The 27,999-nt window shown below is 39.5% G+C and overlaps 1 protein-coding gene across 32 annotated transcripts in view; it reads right to left on the bottom strand.

Annotated features, from left to right (window-relative positions):
* The window catches only part of ARPP21 (cAMP regulated phosphoprotein 21), a 198,265-nt gene that overhangs the window by 38,537 nt on the left and 131,729 nt on the right, over nt 1-27,999 (bottom strand). For 13 of the 32 annotated variants that reach the window (XM_071735977.1, XM_071735994.1, XM_071736008.1 and 10 more), the window contains 6 exons: nt 26,493-26,552; nt 23,793-24,025; nt 16,670-16,900; nt 12,176-12,345; nt 10,492-10,596; nt 7,776-8,039 (listed from right to left, as the gene is read on the bottom strand). In XM_071735977.1, the coding sequence (XP_071592078.1) occupies nt 7,776-8,039; nt 10,492-10,596; nt 12,176-12,345; nt 16,670-16,900; nt 23,793-24,025; nt 26,493-26,552 (1,063 nt within the window). The remainder of the gene's footprint in view (nt 1-7,775; nt 8,040-10,491; nt 10,597-12,175; nt 12,346-16,669; nt 16,901-23,792; nt 24,026-26,492; nt 26,553-27,999) is intronic. The other 19 variants (XM_071735984.1, XM_071735990.1, XM_071736001.1 and 16 more) reach the window with 7 other exon arrangements.

Genomic DNA, 27,999 nt, shown 5'->3' with positions numbered 1-27,999 from the left:
AGAAACAATTATTAAATTCACAGTTTTGTTTAACAGCTACATGCTTCCTTACAAGAACCCTTCCCTGTAAAACCTCTCTTGCACTTGGTGAGAACACAATTACAGTTCAAGAAACAATTATAGCTGTTTTCTTGCAGAAGATAAGGGTAGGCACTGAGGCAGCAAACTGCAAAATTTCCCCCCCTCTATTATTATTATCATTATAGAATAAAGTACTACACCACCTTATCATGCAGGTGAACATGAAGGTTTGGGGGTGACTGGAGATAAACATTTTTCCTATACTCACTATACCACCATTACTGAGACATTTCAGCTAAACAGTTTGCAACTGACCCTTGGCAAGTTCAAAACATTAAAAATTTTTCATTTTCAGCTGCAGTGGATGCTGCAGGTTCCTGACAGAATTCAGCTGCATTCTGTATTAACAATCTGGAGAAGGACACAGATTTGAGAGAACATTGCTTCTCTTGTAACTTCTGCCACATCTTTTAGCATTTCTTTATAAATCATGCTATTATTTTTTTCCTCTTTCTGTGTAGTATTTATTCTACTCAGACATATGCACAGTGCCATAACAAATGCTTTTTTTTTTTTTTTCATACAAAAATAAGAACTACTTTTGCCACTTTTATTTGCATGGAGGAAATATTCCTGGAACAGCTAAATTCCACATGATCACCCACATAAAGTATTAGCAGCATAAAGGTATCTTGATCCTTTTGTTTACTACTAGGATATTAGAACAGAGATTAGAAACTTTCGTAGAGAGATGTCAGATGAGAAAGACGGCATAGATAAAAAAGATTAGGCAAGAAGGGGGTATGGATGGTGAACTGGGCAATTAGAAGACCATCAAAACAGGTAACTGTGGTAGGAAAAGTATCACAGAATGTTAGGTGCTGGAAGGGACCTCTCTGGGCAGCCTGTTCCACTGTTCTGATACCCCCAAAGTAAGTACCTCCTCATGCATAGATAGAAATTCCTATGTTCAATTTTGTGCCTCTGTTACCTCTTGTTCTGACACTGGGCACCAATGAAAAAAAAAAAAAAGACTGGCCCCATCCTCCTGACACCTACCCTTAAAGTATTTGTAAGCACTGATAAGATTCCCCCCTCAGTCTTCTCCAAACTAAAAAGTGACTCAGCCTTTCCTCATCAGAGAGATGTCTTAGTCCCCTAATCATCTTTGTAGCCCTTTGCTGTACTCTCTCCAATAGTTCCCTGTCTGTCTTGAACGGGGAACCCAGAACTTGGCAGAGTGCTCCAGATGGGGCCTCACCAGGGCAGAGTAGAGGGGGAGGATAAGATCTCTTCACCTGCTTGCCACACTCTTCTTGATGCACCCCAGGATGCCACTGGCCTTCTTGGCCACAAGGGTACACAGCTGGCTCATGGTCATCCTCTTGTCCACATGAACTCCCAGGTCTTTTTCCACAGAGCTGCTTTCTAGCAGGTCAGCCCTTAGCCTCTACTGGTGTATCAGTATCAAGATCAACAAAGCTGGACTTGGTAGTGTTGGTGAAGTGAAACCTCCAGGTCAAACTATTTATTTTCTCTTCAACCACTGAAAATCCTCTTTTCTTTTTTTTTTTTTTTTCCTTCCTCCCCTACTCTGATAATACCAGATAGATTCAACCAAACACCAGAAGAGAAAAAAACAAACAAAACAAGAACTTAAAAACTTTTTCACTGGAAGATGTTGTAAGCTATTCCCCCTCCAGACAATGAGTGACACCCAATGGCTACAGCCTCCACTTGCCCTGCTTGTTTTGTTAGAGACTTAGGTAACAAAAGCAAAATGTCTTTGTAAAATGATCAAAACCACAATTAGATTCTCTGCAAAGAAAAAGCACAAGGTATAGGAAAGTTGATCCAGACATTTAAGGTGCAAAATCATCCTTTAAACATGATAGCAGTGTAAATCAGGCAAATTCAGTGTGATAAACTCATCTTGTGGAAACCTGATTGTTCCCAGCAACATTGTACAACAAGGGACTTGAAAGAAGTGTCAAGATTCAGTCTAAATACAGCCAATGCTGCCTTGGTGCAGGGCAATAGAGTAGACATCCTCTCAAATATAATTTATTCTCTATTACTGTATTCTACCAATTATAGAATATTAAACCCCTGCAGAAATATTGTCACTTTTCCTAGCAGCACCTTAAACTCACTTAAGGAATTTAAATTTATTTGATTTACCCTCAACTTTCTCATTTTTTTCTCATATGAGAACAATGTGAATTCTCTCTTTTGGAAAGGTTCTGTAGATATTTACTTTTAAATACACTTTAAAGAACACAGGCTTTGAAGTGAGGTTTATAGTTAAACATGCTTAGTATAAAAAAATATTTGTAGACTAAAGCATTCACAGTAATGTGTAAACACTTCTTTATTTTTACCACACAAGTAACATCTCAGAGTTAGTCAGAGTTTTCTCCAGCTCTCTCATTTTCTTGGTTCACTGGAATGCATTTGCTATATACTCCATTTAGAACCTTATCAGAGCACAATCTATCAGCCTGAAAAATGTTAGCAATATGAGTATTTGGTAAAAAAAATAATTTTGTTTAGAAAGATTTATGGATGAATTTGCCAGTAACTGTGCGCACATGATTTGCAAAGAATGGTTGGGGTTTGTTTTTGTTTTTTTGTTTTGGTTGTTTTTTTAAGGTAATCAGACATTAAAAGAAGGGCTTGCTGTAAAATATAGACACAGATGAAATAGGTCTTTTGTGGCTAAGGAGTGAAGTGAAAGATGTTATTTTTCTTTTCTTATATTACTTTAGTGAACAGTGGGGTTAGAGGAATCAGAGATAACAAGTATAATTTAATTCATCTACTCTGCCCATCTACTCTATTTTTTAAATTTTTCATGACGTCAGTATTGCTAACACCTTTGCTTATGTGCTCTAAACCAAAAAACATTAAATTTCTGTAGCAGCCAAGTTGTTCTGTAATTGCTTTCCCATATGAGTGAACAACCTAACCTTGGACCTTTTGCTTGTATAACATACTTTTTCACATAGCCAGGAAGTTTCCACTGCACTAACAAGCATGCCAACACAACTATATGGCTATCCTAAAAAAAAAAGAACATAACCTAAATAAATGCTGCCTTCTTTAGCCTAAAAACATATTTTCTTGATCTTAATGCTTGATGCTGTGAAAAATCTCCCCTCTTTCAATAATACCAAGAAAGCAGTTGACAAATGATCCTTATCCCCTTGGATATTCTTATTTGAAGGTGAATACTTGCCTTGTTTGTAGGATGAGCATTCTAATGCATTCTATTTTTTCTCTCATGCATAGTATTTTCTTATTTAACTTAAACTGTAACAGAACTGAGCCCATGACTTCAGAAATGCTCATGAAATGGCATGAACAGGCATGACTTCTACCTCCTTCCAATGTGCTTTGTCTCTTGATGATGGGCAGAGACTCAATGCAGCACTGGCTTTCTCTTTCTTCTGTCCGTGTACTTTGAAACCCACTGCCAGGGCAGATCTGCCTTGTTCTGCTCTCTAGAAGCACCCCTTAAATTCATAGGTATGTTGTTTACCTCCTCATAAGAAATCCTCATAGGATTAGGATTCCACACATTTTTCAGGCTGATTTAACTTTCTTTAACTATCTACTGACTTACAGCTTGATTCTACCACCAGACAGGTATTCTGGTTTCTCTTGAAGTTGCTAGTATCATTTAGGATTGAATTAACACCTTCATTCAGATGATTAGAGATGGTGACACTACTGCTAATGACAGCTACAGTTGCCTAAATGGGATCTTTCTCCTCCACCCCCTGCCTTCGTAATAATTACAGTAATTAAAAAAAAAAAAAAAAAAGTGTCTCGTGTACAACTGTAGAATGTCCTCCAATATAATTTTCTGAGATCAAAGAAAGACTCTCTTGCAGTAAGTCCTCAACCTTCTCAACAAGGTTGCTAGAGGATGCGTGCTGTGAATAAAGACTTCTGTTTTAGGGTACCTAGGTACTCTGAAGGAGAGAGCTTCTGCAAAGAGACAGCTAAAATTGATGATGACACCAAATTAATTCAGGTGAAAAAATCCCTCCACATGTGTATTACTTCTCCAAGCCTCCCCAAGAATTCATGTCATCTTATTTTCGGACACCATTTTGCCAGCATACCTCCCAGAAAGAATGAATCAGAAGTGAAAATAACTTTTAAGGATGCGTATCGTTTCCCACTGGTATAGAACTTGCAGTTTTCCCATTTCTTCATTTTCAGAGGCAAAGCAATGACAAGCACCACTGAGTGCTGCAAAAAGAAATCGTGGACCCTTGTTGAAGTGCCTGGGCCCATAAGGACTGTAGAAGTGCCATCGAAAAAGAAGAAAATTAAAAATAGAAAAAGAACCCCAGAGAAATTAAAGATGTATGCTTGCTATTTGTGATACAGAAAGCAAACAGGAATTTCCCACTAGAAGTCCCTTTTAGCAAACCCAGGCTGATGGCTGAGGTTTTTTGTTGGTTGTTTTGGGGTTTTTTTCCAATTGGCTGAACAAAGGCAGATCATTATTTTCAGGTTCTTAAATCATGACTGTTGTCAAGCTGGGGAATAGCTGTGATGAAAGAAGCAGCAAAAGAAATTCAAGAGGTCCTCTCACCACTTCTTATGCATGTCATTTCAAACTCAATCTGCTTTTGCTTTGATACAGACTGGGAGAACCTTTGAGATCAGCTGTAGAGACATATTTAATTGAACTTTAATACAAAAGATAATAATTTAAATGCAACACCATAGGGTTTGTAGGCTTGGAGAGCATTTCTTTCTCCTCCTTTCAGCTCTCAAAGGAAATGATCATAGTTACAGGACTTCCATCCAGGTTTTTACTGCTCCTTTCCAATAGCACACAGCATATCACAGCCAACCTACTAGAACCTCATCAGCAATGCATTTCCAGGAACTAATTAGCCATTAGAGTCAAACCTCTTTTTTACTGGTGTAAATTCAATAGCAACATTTAAAATGTAAAAACATTTAACAATGTAGAAGTGCTTTTACATTGATTGCATTGCACTGATTAATGCATCACACAATGTTTTGCCTACATTACATTTTTTCCTGCCTTTTTTTTTTTTTTTTTTTTTTTTTAAATACTGCCTCAGACCCTCTCTTTTGGCATCTGAGAACAGCCTTACTATTTGATCTAAGCCTAAAAGACTTAGAGGTGACTCAGACTGCCAATAGGTACAGTGAAGTTTTGCCATGGGCAGGGCAGGGAGTCAGGGTCTAGCTGCCTTGCACAGAAAGCTGAGCTGTTAGGGCAGAAGAACTAGTATTTCCCAAGGCTTTTCTCATCTTTTTATATGAGGGATCCCTTATTTCCCATACACATACCCACAACACCATATCACATTCTAGGGCTGAGGACAATGAATTAAAACTTGAAACATTGATCAGTAGTTCCCAGCAGATGCAGAGAGTTGCTGCCCCTCTCTCACTTTGTAGATCATGGCTCTTTCACAGCACGGAGACATGGACAGCAGGGATTGGACCCCTCACACTCTCTTCCACACAGGTATCTGACAAGGATTTTTTGGAATAGAAACAAGCTGGAGAAGAATTCTTTACAGTGAGGGTGATGAGACATTGGCACAAGTTGCCTGGAGAAGCTGTGGATACCCATCCTCTCCCTGGAACTATACAAGGCCAGGTTGGATGGGGCTTTGAGCAAGCTGGTCTAGCGGGAGGTGTTTCTGTCCGTGGCAGAGAGGTTTGCGTTAGGTGATCTTTAAAGTCCCTTCCAATCCAAATCATTCTGTGGTTCTATGAATGGTGTGCATGGTGCAGCGAATACAGAAGAAGCTGGAAGAACTGAATTTCTCACCTTTTTACAACCCCTGAGGATAAACCACTCTTCAGTGAAATAACTGAAGTAGCTGCAAACCCAAAAGATATTTTTTCACCCTTGATAACCTTCCACTTCGTTCCAACGTAAGGAGGAAAGTGCTCGTGCGTACCATATTGGAGGTACAGATGGAGACACAGTGGCCATTAGACACACCAGTACGGTACTAGTCCTACAGCAGCCTGTATATGAAAAGGCACCTCTTCATTACTTGTCCCCTAAAGAAGTTCATCTGCCTCTCCAGTAGCACCACAGCAGAGGGAAACCATCTGCACAAAGGAACACTCCGGCAGCATGAGCACTACTCCCGCAACCCGGCTGTGTGCACTGGGGTGAAATCCAACACTCCTGTGGACAAATTCTGCAAAATCAACGAGGAAGGATAAAGCGGAGACCCCAGGGCAGGCTGCAAACTCAGTCTCACCTTAGGGAGGAGAAGCAGTGGTGCGGGGTCCCCCACCACGGCAGGCAGCACGATGCTGCAGCCCCCTTTGCTCCCACAGCAAGCCCCAGACGGCGGGGCTGGGAAATGCATCGCTGCGCCTGGCACGGTGACAGCTTGTAAAATAGAGGTGCTCACATTTATCTGGTTCACTACAAGTGTTGTGAGGTTTTATTAAATGATGCATGAAAACACTGAGGGCACCAGGGGGGTCTGCACATTGGGAAAAAAGCCTGGACAGCCTCTGCTTACTCACTTAGGAGACGTGGCTCAGATGGGGAGACAGCTTAATCAGAGGATTCTGCTCTTTGGGTCGTTTTTTTCTGCCCTCCCCCCCTAATTTTTTTTTTTTTTTTTTTTTTTTAAGGCTAGATTTGAAAAACAGTGAAATCTTTCTCTAGCAATATTTTCATTTTTATTTAATCACATAATGTTGAACTTCAGCTCCTTAAAAATTATTTTTAGCAAGCCTTCTCAGAAAAAATGGCAGCATAGTTTGTAACTACAGAAACTATGGATGCCACAGTCCTCTGTGGGATGCGAACATCCAGTAGTCTTCAGATTTCTTTTAGTGCTAATTAGTGATCTAATTAACTAGATCTCTAGCCCACTTAAAACACTGTAACAGTATAAATTCTTCATTACTGTGGCAATACCAAATCCCATTAACAAACACAAATGGAGATTTTCGGTAAGAAGTAGGCAACAAAACACAGTAGGATTTACAACACTCTTACAACACTCTTAAAAGTAACAGTAAAGGGTTTTTTACTTAATTTTTATACAGTTTCTTCCAAAGGATAAAGTGAAAACAGAAGAAGTGCCACTAATAAAATTTTAAAGTAGACTTTAAATGAAGTTATCTATAATTGGATAAAAAAAATTTGGCTTTTTAAAGTGTATGCCTTGAAAATGGGCCAGAAAGTCATCTGAGCATTTTACTTCTTGACAGTAATCACTTTCAATATTCTGTAAAGGTACCCAGGAGACAAGTAGAGATGTTTGGTAGTGAACAGTAAAACATAATCAGTCTTCAGGAAGACAGTTAAAATTACTGATCTGTGACACCTCACATGTTCAAGTCAATTAAATATGATTAACGACTACCTGGGCTGATGTGCATGTTGCTCTTTTGGTATATAGAAAGGGAAGAAGAACTATGGATATTTATTCATCCTCCTCCTTCGTATTAATATGCAGACGTGTCCTGGAGTATGAACATATGCTCAGAAAATGGTTTGAGGGTGGGGAAGCAGTTGCTGAACCCAGGAAACAACAGAGGCTTTGCAAGTTTCCTCCTGCCTAAAAATCTGCTGAGCTTTTTACCAAAGGCGAAAAAAAAATATCTAGAATATGAATAGGATTTTTTTTGTTGTTGCTTTTTTGGGTTTTTTTAATATTTTCTTTACAATGTCATAATGAGCACCATGCCAAACTGGTGGTGGAGGTTTTGCCTACCTGAGCAGGTGGTGGTGGTTGTTGCACAAAGCCCTGGGGCGGCGGAGGTGGCTGCAGCACTTGCTGGGATACTGGTGGACCTGAACCTGTAAAGCCTCCTGGGGGAAGCTGCTGACTTGGGGAAGCCATAATGTAACCCGTCTGCTGGGCAGGCTGCTGCAAGATGGGTGATGGGTAGACAGGACCAGAAGGTGATTCGGGGTTGTCTCCTGATGATTGACGACTTAAGCTCATCTGGTTAAACTGTGTTGTCATGTCATCTCGCTGCAGGGCAAAAAGCAGGAGAAAATGATGGAGACACCATGTCTGCAGCAGACAGGCAAATTAGCAAAAGCAAATAGGTTCAAGCAGAGCATGAGGGGGGAAAAGGAATCACTCAGCTCAAATATGTGCCAAACTTTGCATGGGTATCTGCAAAAATGGAGGCAATTAAAATGAAAATCACTAAATCACTGGAAATGCTTTAACAAAGACTTCCAAACTGCAAGGTGAACAGTATTTCTTGCCTCAGAAGTCAATTCTTATGACTTTTGCCCTGCTTCCCCCGCCTCCTTTGTTCCAAAATGACAAGCAAACTTTAAAGTCTTCAGAAGAAGACATTTTAAACATAAAGGGTGCAAAAATAATGTTTTGAACACCTCTTCCCCCAAAGAGAGAATTCCTCAGCCAAACACATGCAGGTAATTTCACCTGGGTTTCAAAATGATCTTAAGAGGAATTCATCAAGATTCAGGTGCAGACTTTTTCAGTTTTGGACTGTTTTGAAAATCCAAGGTTGTAAACATAGAGAAGGTATAAAAACCTAAGCTCTCATCTGCTATTTCAAAGCTTTTTATTCAGTGTTGGAAGGAAACAAGTACTTTATTTGACTGGAGGGGGGAAATAAAGAAATCTGTGGCAGAATGAACATTCCAAATAAAGCAAATTGAACTAAGTCTCATTACATGCTGGTAATGGTACACAGGTTCTAGGCAGTATCTGTTCAGTCTCTTGCAATAAGATCCATACCAATCAATACCCTCAAGTTTATTCTGTGACAGTCGAAGATTTACAAATGTGTTCCATGCATCTTCATTTGTGCACATATTTTCAAATACTAAAGATTAAAACATATTTTATATGGCAATAAATTCAGCAGAAACCTCCACTGTGTACTAAGATGCAGATAACAGTCCTTTCCTTATATCACCTCATGGACAGGGAATAAGCACTATAAAAATGCTTTTCACTTAGAGCATCAATGCTATCTTTTAAAAGGAGCCTCTTCAATTTTGTAACTCTCCCTGTGATGTTCATGCTCCCAAACCATCCTGCACCACAATGTATTTATTGGCAGGAAAGTTCAAAATAGGAAAAAAACCAAACAAACACCACAAATATTTATTGGTGGAAAGCACTGCAAGAAACTCACTGTACCGCTCTGAGAGCACATACCACGGGGACATCATTTTAATCACTCCTGGGTAATATTTAGTTGGCTTAAGAAAATAATGCTGGTCACTTTACCATAATCCTACCTCCATATTCAGGCACTAATTGTACTGACTGAAGCTGTTTCTTAAAAAAGCTAGGATATTAGTTAGATGGATGGTGACTGACTGGCAAGCAGATTCTATGAGAAACTTCACTGAGCTTTGAATGTCTCTGGATTTGCACAACAGACCAAGAGCTTCAAAACCCTATAATTTATACATTGTGTGCACAACACAGCGTACACTGAAGACATTAATTCATGTAAAGTTTCATGATTAAATTTGACACTAAAAATATCAGTCGTCCTGTGACCAGAACATCACTACAACCCGAGATGCCTGCACGACACTTTTCAAGAGAACTAGCACTGTGCTATCCAACTTCAGTTCAGCATGAAACATTTTTTATTATCCTTTAAATGGTAGTGTTCATCTACCAGACATTAACAACATTATTTTAGCTCCAAGGGTCTGTTCAGCTTTGTTTCCATCTCTTACTATACCAACATGACATCTCTACCTTGGGAAAAATACCAGTCATAAACAAGATTACCAGAGCAAGAGAGAAAAATAGAAAAGAATCTTGTAGTGCCTCTTAAAATGTCAGCCTCATTTTACAACAGTATAATCTTAGCCCTGTAAGCACCAAGCCAGATTCAGGCTCCAGAAGAACATACTATTTGTTTTTATTATACAACCCCATTGGTGCTTTGTCATGATGCGTAGCGTACCACACCATTTGCAGCTGGTTCACCACCACTGTGTTTCCCAAGTCTTCTGGTATCATTAGGGGGTAAATCCAGGCAGTGGATTTAATATACTGATAAAATAATATAAAATAAAAAATAATGATTTATTGAGGTTTCTTCTTCAGCCTGCATGGACATAAAAGGGACATAACCCAAATCTCAAATGCCCCCGGTTAGCAAGTGAAGCTCCCTCAACATAAAGTGGGGAGACACAAGCTCCTACCACAGCCATAACAAAACATTTACTGGAGGCTCTGCTAACCACTTAGACAGCCCTGCTCCTGACATCATCCTGCAGGTCAGATAACCAGAATCAGCTCTTACAAAATCCTTGTCAATACCAAAAATGTTAAGACAAAAGGGGATTTAAATGGGGCTCTCACATGAGATGTCACTCGCAGTGTTCCTCAAAGGCTGGCACACTCGTGCTCATGCACCCAACTTCAAGGAAAGCAAAAAATAAAAGTAAAAATAATAATAAAAAATCTTTAGTACCACAGAAAACTGCTGCGTTGGCGAGACTGGCAGGAGATGCTGAGGAGGATAAGAAACTGCTGGATACTGGACTGACTGAGAAGATGGCTGCATTGCCTGAACAGGCTGCAAAATAAACACAGTGAAAGATAATAAATATAACCTACTTTGAGATAGATAACAACAACAACAAACTCCATTACTGAGAACAAAGATCACAAGCACAGTTCTGAAAATGCAGGTGACTCATCACCAGCCCAAATACAAGAGGTCAGATAGCAAGACTTTAGTCTTCATGTTAGCCTTATACCAAACAATTCTTTATTATGGATTTTTCTGCCTATTTTCATATATTTGATGACTATTAGATTAAATGAAGCCACAGCTACACCTTCTTATTACTGATGTGAGGCAAAGCCAGATTATTATTTTACGTTTAATTTACAGAGGAAAAAAATGGAAGAGCAGAACAGTCTAAATGTATATTTGAATTTTGCTGACAATGACTGATTTAACTCAAGAGTGTGTCACAGGCAAAGGAATAATGATTATAAAGGTGCTTTGGCAGAACACAATAGCCTTAAAAAAATGACAAAGAACAGGCTGCAAATTAACAACAGAGACAGGTCTGTCATCTTGAAGCAGATGTTTATCTAAGTGAAAGAACAATTTTCTACAGCATGATTACTTTGGAATATCTTTACTATTCCTTTAGTTTTAATCCCATTTAATTTGAGTATTACACAGGTTTGCTACTACCTCTGTCTTCTAAAGTCGCTAAGACCAAACGAAGAAATAAAGGCCACAAACAAGTGGCAGTGGCAAGTGTCAGTAAATATGAAGCAATTTCTCTGAACTTAAACGTTGTACTTCTGGGTAACCTGTGATGAAACCATGACAAATTATAAATCCACACAAAATCCATAGTAGATCTTGGCTGCTCTGCGAGTAAGCAGGATGTGGGATTCTTGCTTGAGTAGTTTCCTCCACCTGCTCTGCTCTGCTTGAGCAGGCACACAGTCCACAAAATTAAGTTTGAACCAGACCCAAACCTTGCTGCCCATGCTCAGCCACATCTGCCCATGTGTCAAGGCCAGCTCAGGGGCCAGAGAGCTGAGTCTGTGCCCAAACTATGCTGCTGTTTCACCTCTTCTCCTGTACCTCCAAAGGTTCTTCCAGCCTAGAGCAGGGTCATGGCCAGAACATGGGGTGCAGGCAGAAGAACCATGCTCTGGGGTGGGAGTGCTTGCAGACCTGGATGCTTAAAGCTCAGGCCTGATTTAACCAGATGTGGAGGAGTTTGTAGAGTCCTGTGTTGTACTTGATTCTTTGACTTCACACCTCTGCTGTTGAAAGGGACAAGGAAAGGTCTCCATCTCTTTGGGGAACATTACAGACTGCACTAGTCTGAGAATGAATACTTCAGCTTTCACCTAAGGGTGATTTTTGCAAAATAAATTTACGTAGGCATACTAATTCTCTTAATAATCCTTTTCAAAATGACACCATCCTTTAGATGGAATTGAAAAAGGAATCTTCCCTGTCCATATTCATCCACAATGAAAATACAGGTCATAGTTCCTATTTCTTTCAAAATAAAAGGACATCCTAATATTTCTAACTGCATCCTTCCCTCCTACCCTTTACGATCATCCTTTGTATCTCTGAGAGCTTCTTCTCTTTTTCCAATGGCCACCACACCTACCTGTGTGACAAGATGACTTGCCATTTGCTGCTGTGGCTGCTGAACCTGCTGAGGCTGCTGGGAGGAAGGCTGCTGCTGAGACTGTCCCACCATCTGGCTCCTCATGGTTTGCTGGCCACTGGGAGGGTTGTATATTGCCGGTGTGCCATCGGGATTTACGAACGGTTGACCTGAAAAAAAACCCACCCCACCCTTTGCTCACCACTTTTGCAAACGTGCTGTTTTCCGTATGGAATCATGCAGCCTTGCTTTAACTGACTGCTCTGCTCTTTAGCAGATACTTGTTCTGGCAGCGTGACTTTCCAAGGAATGGGAGGAAAGTTACCATAGTTATAAGATGATTCAAGTGCTATGGTTACTTGGAGTGACTCAATGAATCAGTTAATACTAAAATTGAACTCTGGAGCAAATACTGGAGAATATTCAGTCAAAGGTACACAACTACTCCTTTTACACAGCACTTTGCATGGAAAGGTAAAAACTACAAACCCACCCTTGCTTGTTACTAATTTGTTAACACATTCCAACAGTGTAACGCTGTACGTTTAAGAGCTGTGCCCTACATAATCAAAGGAGCACTGGAAGCTATCAAGGAAGAAATACTTCCAATACCTTTGAAAATCTCTTATAAACAGGACAAATTCCACCAAAAATTCTACTAAGTTGCTGAATTCTTTCTGCTTCAGATATTTTAGCTCAGAGAAGTAAAGTTGCAAAAGCACTTCAAACAAAAAAACAACAAACAAACAAACAACAAAAAAAGTGTACCCAAGTCATTGTCTTAAAAACAAAACCAAAATGGTAGGGAAAATGTTTTCCATTACCCCAGTTCTCTTTTAATTCCCATCATAAATTCATAAATCCAAGGAACTGCAGATGTTTCAATGAGAAAAAAGGAAATTTAGTAGAGAAGTGATAACACAAAGTAGGTAACTGAAGTAGGAATTCCTGAGATAAAGTGGGAGATCAGGAGGCATTCAATGACCAGGAGTGACAGAGAAAAATGAACTTCTGGTTCGTACACCATAAATGTCACCTGTTCTATCTAATCCTCATCTTTTACATTCCTCCCTATTATTAATCAGAATGTGTATGAGGAGCACCAGGTAAAAAAACTTGCTTTCTCTCTTTGAAGCATGAAAACTTTCTGGATGAAGTTGCCATATTACACTGGGCATGTCTCACACTCACAGTGAGAAGTCATCGTTAGAGTGAGTAGAAAAGAAGTACAAGGCAGTTCTTTCCACTAGTGATTTTCTGCTTCTTGCTATGAGCACAATGGATGAGCACAACAGACCCTTACTTTGAGAGTCTCAGGCTCCAGAAATCCTTTAGAAGACTGGGGAAGTCCAAAGCCTGCACCAGTTGCTTAAGGGAAGCCATAAAGAGCATTTCTCAAGGCTCAGCTAAGGATGAGGAACTGAAAATGTCCTATGATACTTTTAAAGATGAAAAAAAAGACCTTTTATGAAGAAATCTTAAAATAAGGAAGTGAAAAGGAGAGATCAGATGGTAAGAGGGAAGACATTTTTAAGCTATGAACTGTGGCCCTGATAGAAGGACATAAATTATGATGTTATTTAAAGGAGTAAGAATGAAATGTGAATGCTCCTAAATTGTCAAAGGGGCTAAGTCTGAGAACTTGTGAAGAGCAATCCTTTAAAGGGTAAAACAGACCAGTGAAATAGGTGGAATGAAGAGTAAAACAGCACAGCTACATAAATGGTCCTTACCTAAAGCAAGCAAGATGCTTGTCTGTCCAGGGAAGGGGAAGAAACAAAGGAAATAGTGAATGTGGAAAAGGACATATGGAATGCCAACACCTGAGAAGGAGCTGAGAGGTACAATCAGAGCAGGAAGATACTGACAGTGCCTGTGGTTGTCATTAGTGGCCTGGCACAGTAAGTGACTATATAGTGTGAAATGAAGCAAAGATCTTTAAAGGACAGAGTGTTGATCAAAAGAGAAAAAAAGATGGGAAGTAACCACTCTGCAAGAGGAGAAGAAAGAGCTAAGGAATGGAGTTACACAGGGAAAGAAAATCTATTCATTACAGGAAACAAAGCTCCTTTTTCCTTTTCTTTCAACTGTCTTCTCTTCATCTATGTTTCTGACAGCATTCATCACTTTGATAGCTGATCACAGCATCCAGCAATCTAAGTCTCCTCCCTATGGAGCTTCTTTTGTAACATTGCCCTAATAAGATGCAAAGATTCTTAGCCCAAAGAGTGGCAAATTTGCAGCATGTATTTTGCTGCATGTTAAAAACACAGTAGACTCTACAGTACAGCCTGGCTTCCAGCACAGGTAGCAGCATGAAGCTATACGCCTGAGACAAGTACTTCAGTCTTTAATAGAATCTGCTCTCTCCATTTTCTTTGTTATGCATGTATTTACAAGGGAGCTACAGAAACAAAAGAATGTGGTTTGAAAGAAAAGCAAAATTGAATGTACACAAGAACACTTGCTCCCTGAATATTAACACTACCAACACACACAGAGCTCTTGATTCTGCCTCTGCAGACAATGGGGAATGCTAGGAGGGAACTTTGGTCTAGTGGTTGCATTGAAAAGCACCATACCTATGGCAGATCTTTAAGACTCCCTAGGTACCAGGGCAAAATATGAGCTGGCTGCTGCAAAGTGCTAAGTTGATGTAGGAGATGTAGGAGATGTTCCTTTTAAACAGCTCTTCTGACTTGCAAATGTGGTGAGCTGCAGCCTCTGCCCTTGACAGCTCCAGGAAGGAGCACAATCTCTCAGCTGCTGGTGGGCTTGAAGCAGCAGCAACTCCTTTCACTTGTTTCTCTCAGTCCTGTCACCTCAGTTATGGGTGGACTTCTGGCTAGGCTTGCTGAGATTTGTACAGCACACAATATGCCCTCTGTAATGGCCAAGAAATTCCAGAGTTACAGACAAAGCTGTCAGCTACCAGAACAAAAGGAATGGGTAAATTAATAATGAGGCATTTTGTCTTATGCCCATCTCCCATTCTGTCCTCTCCTTGAGGCATTCTAAGAAAAGACTAAGATCCCCATCGATGCTGACAGTATTAGGCTGCCATGTCAATAATGTAATAGCCTGAAAAAAAGTCCACATGAATAGTAAACTTGCACAAACATGTGCTTTTCTAAGTCATCTCTCTGGAATGAACTGATCACATCTGATTCTAAAGAAACAAGAACTCCTCCTTGGCTTTATATACACCACATATACATATATATTTATATACACATAAATCCCAGATACTGCTATCTCTAAACATCTGTGGAAAGTTCATAAAATAGTTTGTCAAGGCTGTGTTTTTCTTACAACACTGCAGCTTTTGGTTTTTTATGACTGCATTCTGACTAAACAAGTATTTTTAGCAGTGAATTCACAAATAAGCTTTACTCATTTGCAGCAAAATATTGGAACACATGGCTGTAATATACAGAAAATACTGGCTGTAAAGAAAAATCGTCAAATAAATACTAGTTATAAATAAAAATCCGCAAAGAAGAAGCTCCCTGAATTCCTTAAGGACTCTGAAAAAATATTTGGAGTTCAACTCTCAGCTTCCTGTATAATGGAAAATACATTGCACTGTAAGCTTTGCTATTTTAAACCCAGAGTAATTTGGCTAAGGTTGACAGCATAGCTCGTTATGGTCACTGCAAAAGTGCAAAACACTGAAGAAGCACCAGAGTCTCAACCTCCCTGAACTTTTTTAATGTCGTCATGACAATACTGTGGGGAAAAAACAGTGTAACATTATCCAGACTTCATCTGGACCAAAGATGTAAAAAATTGCCTTCAACTTTCAGCAAATGCTTTCTGAAGCATTCACAGTGCTTGGGTGGCTGCAAATGCCTTGTTCAAGCATCACCATGCTGCTAACTGCGAGGGCCATGGTGCCAAATCAAAGAGATTGTGATTTTTCATTATTACAATGCTTCCGATTTAAATTCAACCGCTAATCACAAAAGGAAATTAACTCTGAGGGGCCAATTCAAATACAGTCTTCCAGCCTTCTGAAATGCTTCTGCTGTCAAACACAGTCTCTAGAACTTCTAGCAAATGCTAGATATGGAAGAGTGTCTGTCCTTCCTGAAGCTAAAGGGATCTCAGAGGATTCGCAGCCAGGGAATGCCAGGACTTTAAAAGATGAACATCCTGTCTGGGGCAGCATGAGTGGGCTGGCTTCCTACCAGCTCTGCCACAACAGCCTCAGAAAGCCAATCCAGCTTTCCCTGCAGATTAAAAAAAAAAAAAACCAAACCCCCCCCAAACAAACAAACAAAACCCCACAAAAAACCAAACAAAAAAAACCCCCTCAAAACCAAAAAAAACTCCACCAAAACAAAACAACCTGCCAAATTCATTCCTACATACATTTGCTGCTTGCTTTCTCATAAAGTGCTTCAAGGAAAATGTCTCTAGAAACATGAAACTTTCCAGTTTCTCAGATGACAATGGAAAGGGCAATACCAGGCAGGAGAGCATCGTACTCACCTGTGTGCGGGTTGAGAAGGATGCTGCCAGGAGGTATCCCTGCAGCTTCAAGTGGAAGAATGATGTAGCTGGTGTTGCTGGGGGCCACCTGGCCACTCATCCCATTCTCAGGGTAGGACACGTTGCCTGAAGAGCCGGCTGTCACCCCAGGGACAAGAGATGCACTTTGGAGAGGCTGATGTATTCGTGACAGGGATCCTGAGGAGCCAGCACTGCTGGAAGACTCTGAGCCTAATGGAAAAAAAATACAACCAGAGTTGTCAGCCAAATAACAAGGGAGCTGAGCCATATATGTAGTAATTTAAAGCTACCTAAGATGCTACCTGAGACTCTTGCCACTTTGATTTTTCAGCACCTAGCTTATTAAATTAATCAATCAAGATAAATCAAATATGCAAAAGCACGTTTGTGTCTGGAAGGATGGGGAAATGAATTTTAAAAAAATCCAAATATAATTTCCAAACTTCAGAGATTTTACTTGATTAGATTTCAGTTTGCTTCACATAAAAATGACAAGAATCTCAAGGCTCAGAAGAATGGCTTTGTTAAATTTAGCAGGATGTTAAGGCAAATATAAGCAAGGTATGAAAGACAATGTCTGTAGGAATGTTTACTTCCAAAAGTTAAGTATAATTTAATTGCAACTTTTCTTTTACTTCTATGCATTATCTATTCATCTTACATTGTTTAGTAGCCTCCCTTGTGCCCTCCTGCAGGTATAGACTAAAGAAAAGCCAAAACACAGACCTAGGTTTTAGCAAACTTCTTTTTTAGCAAATTACATCCCTTCATATTTGCGATATTACAGGAGGACCCCACAGTAAACTGTTTAGACCCTTGGATTAATTCTCAGTCAAACTAATACTGGAATTCATTTATTTCTTCATAATTAGAGCAAACCAGGCTTCTTCTGAAGAAATCACACTGACATCCTGTCACTTAACAGAGTGTCTTTCTACAGATTACTGCAGATTGCTGTGTAAAATATTTTTTTTCATCTTCTTCCTATCCACGTGCCAGCTATTAAAAAGAGTCTTCTTTATGAACTGTGCACTATTTGCCATCAGCAGAACCCTAAATCTGCTTCTCCAGTATCTAATCAATAAAGTATTAGAGATTTCAGAAGAACTGTTTTATTTCTATAAATACACTTCCAAGTTTATTAGTTTCTGTGTTTTTCCCTTCCTTGGAGACTGGGTTTGGAAACAGAAATAATATTCCTGAAGGGGAAGTTTTAGTTATCGGATCATTTCAGATTTCAGTGTTTCTACAAATTGTAAAGATATTCCTGGAGGTCATCGGGCTGCAAGCAGTGTCTGGCATCTTCCTCTCACATGTAAATACAACCACATGAGTTTAATTTTCTTTCTACAGCAGTTACCATGTCCTTTCCTGCATTTTTCTAGCCATTCTACATGCACTTCATGATGACTCTTGAGTTTTTGCTTTACTTTCTCCTTTCTTTGCTATTCTGGAGAAAGTCCATCAGCAGATAAGAAGATAGCTGCTCTGGCATTCAACAGTTTTAGTTCCTTCCCCCCCTCCCCCAAAGCTGTTTTTATGGCAGAGTCATGGATTGATCTCTACCAGGCTATGAATGTTAAAAGCCAAAGGACTGCAGTGAACTCAGATGTACTCATCAAGTGGTAGGCCAAGGCTGTGGCACCACCTCTGGAGCTATCACCATGCATTGGCCAAGATGATAACTTTGAAATGCCTGTCTTAAAAGATCAGAAATCTGGTCTCTTACATCAGTAGATTGAGTTGTTGATTTTGAAAGAACAGAAATAAGAACCAAAAGCACTTCAGCAATTTTATGAATATTTAAAAGAACAGCCACTGAACCACAGATTATTGCTTAACCAATTTTACCCCCATTTACCCTGTATAAGAATTATCTATTTCATTTTTTTTCCATCACTACAACTAATTTTCTATCATTTTAAGTCTAGACATATTAAACCAAGTAAATTCCAACATTAATGTTTGGAAATTAACACCAATTAATCTTGTCTTTGTAGCTCTGATTAGCTGTTTTCACGGTGCCTAAATTTGGAATAAGAAATCACCACATAATGAATTCAGCACTGTAGCAAATGAAAAAAAAAATTAACTATCTGACTTTATTCAGATTCACATTAAGAAAGGTCTTGCTAAAGACTTCTGAAAGGAACATGCACTAAATGAGATTTTAGCCCCCATTACACATTCCAGCCTCTTTTTTTTCAGTAGGTAGTGATGGCTACTTCTTCTAGATCCTTCTGCAATTTTCTTGGTGCTTCACAGCTGATCTAATAATAACCTTCATATTCTCATCACTTTCCATTAATGTATTTTTAAAGTATTCTGAGAGGTATGGCAGTTCAAAAAGTGGTAAAAGAAAAGGAGACAGAAAAATCACCACAGAGTCTTAATAGCTCACGGGGTTTGCGGAGGCAGAGCACGGAGGTCCCATTAATTTTTCAATATCCTGAGCACAAGTGAGTGATACAAAACCTCTTTGCTCTATTTTCTTTGGGTCAGCATTTAGTATCTGATGACATTGAACATCTCTGTTCATCCCACCTTCCAAGTCCAAAGTAAATGTTTTCTTTCTTAACAACTGGACTCTCAAGATCTACCCAATACTTGCTCCAGATGGTCAATTCTTTAGGAGCTGTATAGTGCTCTGTAAGTATTATATCTCTATATACTTCTGTAAGCATTTTTGTCTTGGATAAAGTTTCTTGGCAAAGGATTATTTATTTGCTACTTTTATAAGTCACTTGCCTTTTTGTGTATTACAATTTATTGAATTTATTTTTTTTTTTACATAGTGGTATGTTCTCACATGAACATGATTATTCATTCCTCTGCAAGTTGCACTTCTAAAAATAAGATTGATGTTTCAGCACAGCTGGTTGGCGGGGAGAGTATGACTGGAAGCAGTTGGCTCATGATTTATTGCCCATACATCAACATCCCTACGGTTTCTCTTGGACTCACAAGATCCATCAAGCTAATGGTGGACTAAGGGGAATCATAAAGAAGCAGAAATCCAATGCCAAAACTTAAAATTAGAATTTACAAAATACTTTAAAATACATATACTTAATAAATAAATAAATAAATAAATAAATACATTGAAATGCCTGTAGTATAATCATCTTTTCCAAACAGAGGGGTAGCAATGAACACCTAACAGAAGAGATCAGATTTTGCCTTGAATTACTTGGAGCTCTGCCAAGGAAGTAAACGATCCCTACAGATTTTTATCAACACAGCTGATACCCCAGTGCAGCCAGCTTTTTGTAAACAGGAGGGAAAGAAATACATTCCAACAGACGTCCATTCCAGTAAAGTGAAAATGCCTTGGGAGAAGCTAAAGATGCAATAGTTACATTTAAGTCTTCCAACAACTATTTGAATCAATATGTACATACACAGAGGACATTTTTTTCTTTGAAGCCCCTCTTGTCTTCCCTCCTAGTATATTAAAACCTGTTGCAACGTGTCAGTGAAAGCAACATGGTAGTTGGTAACCTAGATTTTCTCTTCAGGGGTGTATTAGAGACTGAATAAGTACATCTTAGATGGCTACAGAGACATAATCTACATGCTTAGTTAATCCTGGAAAGTCCACTATATTACTGGAAATCTAAACTAATCATTTTTTTATGATGCCCTAAGTTGTAGGAATGAAATCTGCTAGCAATTTGTCCAGTTATCAACTCCCCACTCAATACTGAATTAAAACATAATGCATCTCTATATATCTACCAAAGTTCACAATGAGGGGCAGAAAATTTTATTTGCACTATTTAATCTATGCTTTTTAGACAAACAAGGATTTCTAAACAATCAACAGGTCCATAAAAATAGAACCAGTAAAAAAACCCAAACATATAAGGGGTTTCAAACAGCCCCTTTGGTGAAGCTTGCAAGAATAAAGTAACATAATTCCTTTGCTAAACTCTAATTCCTGTGCAATTGAAGTCAAAGGCTAAATGATACTGTTGGACTCTAGTGTTGAGAACAGCACATTCTATGATTCATCTTTGCCTAAGAGGAGGCTAACAACTTCCTGTCCTTCAGTTTCTGTTTGTCAGCTATGTACCCTCAATTAATCATTTATCAGAAGTTAAGATTAAGGCCTGAGCACTTTGTTCTTGTGACAATACTAAAAAATGATCCAGGGCTAATACTTCATCTCTATATATGCTCTCTGATGCAGCTGTGAGCCACTAGTGAAAATCTTCAAAGTCTTAATATTTCCATGCTCAAGAAACATGTCTGACAATGCTTCCAGATGAGTGTCACGCATGTAGAACAATTTTAACATTTAACTGGCCACCAGCATTGTCTATCATTTAGCCACTGAGGAACAATGTGACCTATTGTTGACTTTAGAATGATTCCACACATACTACAGGCAGGACAAAACTGCTTTAAATTTATTACCATGAAGCATTAGAAACTTCAGAGAAAAGATTAATACTTTCTGCAGAGGAGAACCAGGACAGAACTGATGCCTATCAAGCTCTGTCACACTACCAGGGCAGCACACCTTATATTTTTTTTTCTGCACCTCTGAATCCCATTTCAATCACTGTTGTAAAGAAAAAAGAAAATAAACAAAATCCCCTCAAATAAAAATGCAATCAAGCTTTAAACGTGTACTGACCTATCAAATGGCCAGCACTGCCTATGCCTAGAGTACAGAAGGATGAGGATCTGATGCAAAAACATGCAAAATGAAGTGTTGCTTAGTATCTAATGCACCTTAGAAAACACATGCAAATAGCATGTGGGGGCTCTGACAGCTGTATGAATGCACTAGGCATGTTTTTGTGAAGTTAAAGTGCTTTATCAAGGCATATTTCCTCATTATTTTTTGAGCAGTCATTCTTTTCTGCTTTAATGCCACTCAATAGCATTTCACAGAGAAAGACAGGAACAGCAATTCAGATATTGTTTCCTCTGGTTTTCCTCAGGCTGACTGACAGCTTGAGTTTGTGTCCTGGCTTTGAAGGTGTAAATTTGTTTTGATATCCCACGCCTTGCTCTTTTTCCCCACCTATTCCTTTTATTTTTTCTTTTTTAATCCTTCTGTGCCACAAGTGGCTTTCAGATTTAAACACTTTGGTTAAAAAAAGTCAAAGCACTTACAATATGTAATTGCTCTGCAAAGAACATGGAATTTTACCACCACTGATGTTTTAAAAATGTCTTATAAGAGCTTTCATTTTAAAGCAATTTTTGGTTTAGTGCATACGGAGTGCAGATGCACTTAGAAGCACTGCTTCAGAGATCTCTCTTTAGTACCACTTTTCCTGAGTGCACCCTTTAATATGCTTGATTTTAACTCTAAGTCAGCTACTTAAAAGTATAACACTTTGGCAATTAGATGTCTCAATCCTCCAAACCGGATTTCCTGGAGACCATTTAAAATGCTCTGCAGTACAATGCTGCAGAGCAATTCATTTACCACTGCTGTACTGAAAGGGAATGATACGAAAAAAACTATACCAGGAACCTGTCCCTCCTCCCTAATTCATGCACATCAAATTGAATTCTGATGCAATGTGAGGATTCACAGGAGGCAAAGAAATCTCCAGGTAAAAAGAGGGTCTACTAAAAAGAGGGCCCCACTGTGTAGCCTATTCAGCCTTTATGCAAATAAAAAACACAGGAGAAATATAGGAGATTGTAGTTTCAAAACTACATCTACAGTAGTTTTGCTGTGTTTTATATGCTCACACTCAGGCAGAAGCCAGAGGTAAAAAACTATAGTGTACTAATTTTCAAACCAAATTTATGTTTTAATTCCATAGGATTTCACACATATAAGCATGGAGTAGAACTGAAGGAGAATCTTATCTCGGGAAGAGATCTCAATCAAGAATCTCAAATCTTCAAGTTTGAGATATTCTATGACTCCTTAGACAATTAACCAAATATTTGTGTAGGGTGTGAAAAGAAACATAAATAGAAGTATTAAGAAGAGGCCAGGTATTCCAAAACCTCCAAGCAGCTTTATGACCAGCAGGCTTTGAATGTGGTTTTCCAACCAGCCAGGTTCCTATAAAATTTTAAACTATGTTCATGATCCAGAGGTCCAGAATGTAGCTACCAAGTTCAAGGTTTGCTTGATTTATTCTGAAAACTCCATTCCCCAGCATCCTGAATCATGAGAGAGGCTATCATCCAGTTTTGGTAACAGAAGTGAAATCTGACCACCTAAGGTCTGATCAACTGGTTTTAAATTAAGTACTGTCCATAAAACACTCTCAAGCTGAAAGAGCACTAAGTGCTAAGTATTGATTAACACTTATCCTGTACTATATTTATCAAATGAACCAAACTGATTGAATCATCTGATGGGCTGATTATTTATTATACACTTTTACACAAAAATATAATAGAGAACCTTAATAGCATGGCTTAAAATTACTTGGATCCAGACCCTGTGACTCACTCATGTGTTAATGTACCTGCGAAGCTAATGCAAATAAATGCAGAATTCCCACCAGGTTCACAGTCTCCTGAAATGATGCTTTTATTTAATGGGTACTAAACAAGAAAATGGAGAGCCTGAGTGACCTCTGTAAATTCAGCACTTCTGTCTGCTTCCACCACAGCACGCTGCCTCATCTGCCAGCAGTGACTGAGACTGTGCTCCAAGATACAGATGGTCTGTGTTTTAATGAGAACAAAATGTTCTTGGATTTCTCATTAGACATATGACCTTTAATTCTTCAGAATTCAAAAAGAGTAAGATTAACAAAAAGGTAAAATCTGTGCTTTGTCTAAAAGGACTGCCATCTTTTCAGACTACAACTGCAGAGAGTGTTCAAGCAGAATGCCCACATACCTTTTTACTCAAGAAATAGCCCACCTGATGTGTGATTTTCAAAACTCAGGCACCAGGCTTTCTTCTTGATTCCTAAAAACCAGGAACCCAGATACTAGTGTACATAGATGGATATACACATCTGCTATGCACAGAAAATACAACTGTTCCTGTATTCAGGAACATTTAGATGACCTCTGAAGATCCTTCCCAATGCAAACCAGACAAGTACTGGTACAGCCCTTTATCAGGGCACACCAAGAAATAATGTGAACCCAATACAGTACTAACTACCTGTTTTAGACAGTTTGCCGGTACTTCTGTTACTTGATGAGCTATCTCCTCTTGTCAGGACGGTTATCCCACCAAAACTGGCGGTCTTTGTTATGGCTGGCTTCAAATTTCTATTTGAGCTGTCTGAGTCTGTGCTGCTCCATGGTCTCTGGTGGTCTGCCCACTTCAGTTCGTTCTCCGTACTGCTCTGTCGACTGCCAGATGCCTTCCCCGTGTTGTCTCTGTTACCTCTATGGACATCAGGAAAAAAGGATTTATACACAAGCAAAAACACGTCAGGGGAGAGTCTATCTTTGGTTACATTTCAGCAAGCCTAATAAAAAATAAAATAAAATTAAAAATACCCTGAGTTTACCAAAAAGCATGCCTGAAGAGGGGATTTGACTCCAATACTCATCTGCTAACAACAAATAAGCACCGCTACACTTTATGTGAGCTGCACTTGCTACTGCTCCCTTTTCACATGTATCCTAAGAGCACCAGGCAGGACTGACATAGCAACATTATGTAGCACGGGCACAGCATTTCTGCTGCTAGTTGACTGGTCTCTTCCCTCAGCAACCCCCTCACTACCTTTCTCTTTACTGCCCGTCATCTAAAAGGTTTTTCTCTCTAACTTCACCTTCTACTTTTGTCTTCATATCCATCCTCTTTACTTCTATTGCACCTTGTGCCCCCTCATCATCTGCTCTGTAAAATCACCCAAACCCTTCCCCTAAACATCTGTCCTCCTAGTGTGACCCCAAACTCTCCACTAATGCTCTACTTAAGAAACCTGCCAGTTGGGTTTTTTCCTTCCTCCCCTTGGAATAGACTGATAGCAAACATCTCTTGCATATTGGCAGGGCACCCAATATATTATGAGTGACAATACAGTTAAATGTGAGCAGAAACTAGAGAATTTGGCTTATTTATAGTCAATTGCTTACAATGTGCTGTTAAAATGACAAACCCATCATGTCTACCACAGCTTGGGGCACCACGACTGCTATCCCAAGCGATGCTAATAATAATACTGTTTTATGGAAGGCCTCTAGAGGACACATGCCATTTCTGTCTTATTTCACAGCATAACACCTTCAAAGCTCAAAGCTCTTTCTACGAATCAAGAGGACTGGACTGTATCTACTGATTTTTCTTTTTTTTTGGTCCACTTTCTCCCTGCGAACGTAGCTCCTGTGTCTTATTTGGAGAACCTGCTGAGCTTTAGCAGTCGAGACGTGAAGGAGCAGTGTGTCAAAGACTGGAGCAGGCTGGTGCTTTCTTCATATGATCAGCGCCTTTTACAGATGTGATCAGCAGTCTTAACCTGTTGATCTTTGCTAGACCCAGACATTGGGAAACCATGAAGAGAAACAGCACTGAAGCAGCAACATAAAGAAAGAAAAATATTTAAAAATAAATTGTCCTTAAGATTTAATTGGAAAGAGAAAAAAAAAAATAATTATTTACCGACTTTTACATTCTCCTGTGATTGCGGGTTACACTAAATGCCTTTTTGTTCCCCACACACAAACAGGTATTATTTACTAAGAGTCTCTGCATGGGTTATTTCACATGCCTCCTTACTCCTGCATGCCCACGTCTCTCACATCATTAAGATTAGCCCAAAGCATGAAGTAAAGTTTTTCTGCCTACTGCCTGAGGCCAGGGGACACAGCTCCAGATGCTGCAGCACTGCTCCTTCCCTGGTGCAGTCTTGCAGTCTCCTTTGTGGCTGCTGTACAGACATGCACAGTCAGTTACCACACATCAAGTAATCCCACATCCTTTCTCCTCACACAGAAAAATTACGTAGCATAGGTGATACAGGTTTGAAGTGACAAACTATTGCTGCTACACATGCAAACCTCAATGCACACTGGCACATGTACTGATCACTCTACTTCTGCCCAGCTTTCCACATGCTTTACTGGATGAAAGATATGCTTCTGAAAGCATCCATTACTTCTGCCCACTCTGCTGAACACCAGTGGCAGCCAACTGACTTTGAAAGCAGTTTGCAATGCTCAGCTCTGGTTGATGTGAACTGAACCTGGGGGTGCAGGAAGACAGCCTTCCTAAGCCTCTCAGACAAATACTGTCACCAGCAGACTGGGTCTTCCACTTATCCAGTTTGTCATCTGATAAAAAAAAATCTCCACGAAAATATGGACTGACTCCTATTGATTTCCTGTGCCTTGGGGTATGATTTGGGCTAAGAGATACAGCTGAATGCTGCCTGAGCAGAAGGAATCGGAAGGCTGGAAGACAAAGATCACAATAAAAAAGTTACAAAACACAGTTACTTTGGATGAGGGAACTTCAATCCATTACACCTCAGACTTCAACTTGAGTTTTTAATAAACTAACAAAAGGGAAAAAGGTCAGTCTGGGCACTCATCTGTGAAACGTGCCTGTCGTATATAATAAAGCATAATGAAGTTCTACCAGTCACAGAGGCAGTATGAGCAGCTGGGCAGCTGCAAATCTGATACACTCCCTGAGTAGAATGATCCATAAAACCAAAGGAAAGAGCCCCACTGTGACCTTCCCATTGAGGGAGCGTGGGGTGAGCAGGCCAAGAACTCTGTTTTCCATACTCCTTTCCAACCAGAAAGATGACATACTCACACATAGGTCTCCCGCAGTGAGGACATGGATAGAATCACAAGTGAGAGTTACTGGGAAATGGATAGTAAATAAAGTCATACAAACCTAAACAGCTGTCTTTTCTTGTGGGTGTCATTGCATACACTACTGTCTTCCAGTAGTCTACTGAAAAATGAAAAGAAAGATTATGGTAACAGATATGGTAATTCAACTTAATCTTACCTGTAAAGCTATATTTAAATTCTAGCAACATCTTCCAAATTGAGCTAGGTTCACAGTTTAAAAAGAACGAGGCTGAAACTGCTCCCCTCCCTCTCCCATAACTTTGCACAGTCAACTGAACATAAGAAATATCAGCCAGGGAGGCTGAAGGCCATTTAACATTTCCTGTTACTGAGCTAGGTAATTCTCAGAAGCCAAGGAACCATAAATCTACATTCAAAAGAAACTTCATCAAAATATCACCTAATAACATAAAAAATGCAAGCCATCAAAATACTGCATATGTAATTTTAAGCACTTGTTTAAGCATTCACATTCTTTGAGGCAAAAGAAAGCCAAAGAAAGGCAAAGCATTTAAACACATCTTACTTTCAATAGAACAAATCAACAGGGTTGTTGCTCATGTGCAGGGAGCTGAGTTCAAGAGCTTCACCTGATCAAAGACTGTAAGGCTTGCAGGAAGAAAAAGCAGTGCTCTGAGAAACAGAGCCATAGTCTCCTTCCTGACAACAACACTGGAGACTGTAACAAAAGCCAAATTTCCAACCTGGCTGCTTGCTGGCCTCCACTTGGGTATGCACCCTCATACCAGAAAAGCTGGTCAACCAGCTCATGAATTTGATCAAAGTGAACAAAGTGCTAAACTGGCCACATTCTTCTGCATGCAGGTATGGGATTGAGTGCATAGAGCAATGCAGGCCTGGCTGTGAAGTTCATGGTTTATCCCATAAAGATCCCCATCCTCAGCTGCACAGTGTCTGACCACTTGCCATGGTGACTTGGGAACATTAACCATGTCACCTTTATTGTCCCGTTCTCTCCAGACAGGGAAAAGCAGGCTTAGGGGAGCATGTTCTTTTTGCTTTTTAGATTCCTCTGTTGAATTTTAAAATTTAGTTTTGATAAAATTTATCTCTACAATCACAGTACAGAAGAAGCAGCTGAGGACATATCCTTGAGTCTTGGAAAAAAAGGTGGTTTAGGTGACAGTGGCCATTACCTCTTGAGGGACTTCCCCCATTCTCCTTTCAAGACTGTCCATTGGAAAAGCTGGTTTGTACCATTATTGTGGAGTAACAGCCTTATCTATATACAAATGCATCTGACACATGTAAAGATGGACAGAGATAGAAATAATGTAAAATATAACCTCAACTTCCTCAAGGGGATGTTTTAAAACCTGTACAGGACAATCTTGGGCTAGCACTGCTCAGACACTCACCACTGAAACTCTCAGAATTTCAGTTAAAATCCTCATCTGCCATAAAGAGGTGCACAATTTCCAAGATCTCCAATGCAGCTCAGCTAATTTATGGCTGCTATGGTGCTAACACTTTTGTATTTTGTAGGTCTTAGTCAAGCACAGTTTCCTCTTCCCTTTGATTTAAAA

Source organism: Heliangelus exortis, chromosome 2, assembly GCF_036169615.1.
Source record: "Heliangelus exortis chromosome 2, bHelExo1.hap1, whole genome shotgun sequence".
Classification (NCBI taxonomy): domain Eukaryota; kingdom Metazoa; phylum Chordata; class Aves; order Apodiformes; family Trochilidae; genus Heliangelus; species Heliangelus exortis.
The sequence above is the reverse complement of the archived record's forward strand: the minus strand, read 5'-3'. Positions and strand labels throughout refer to the sequence as shown.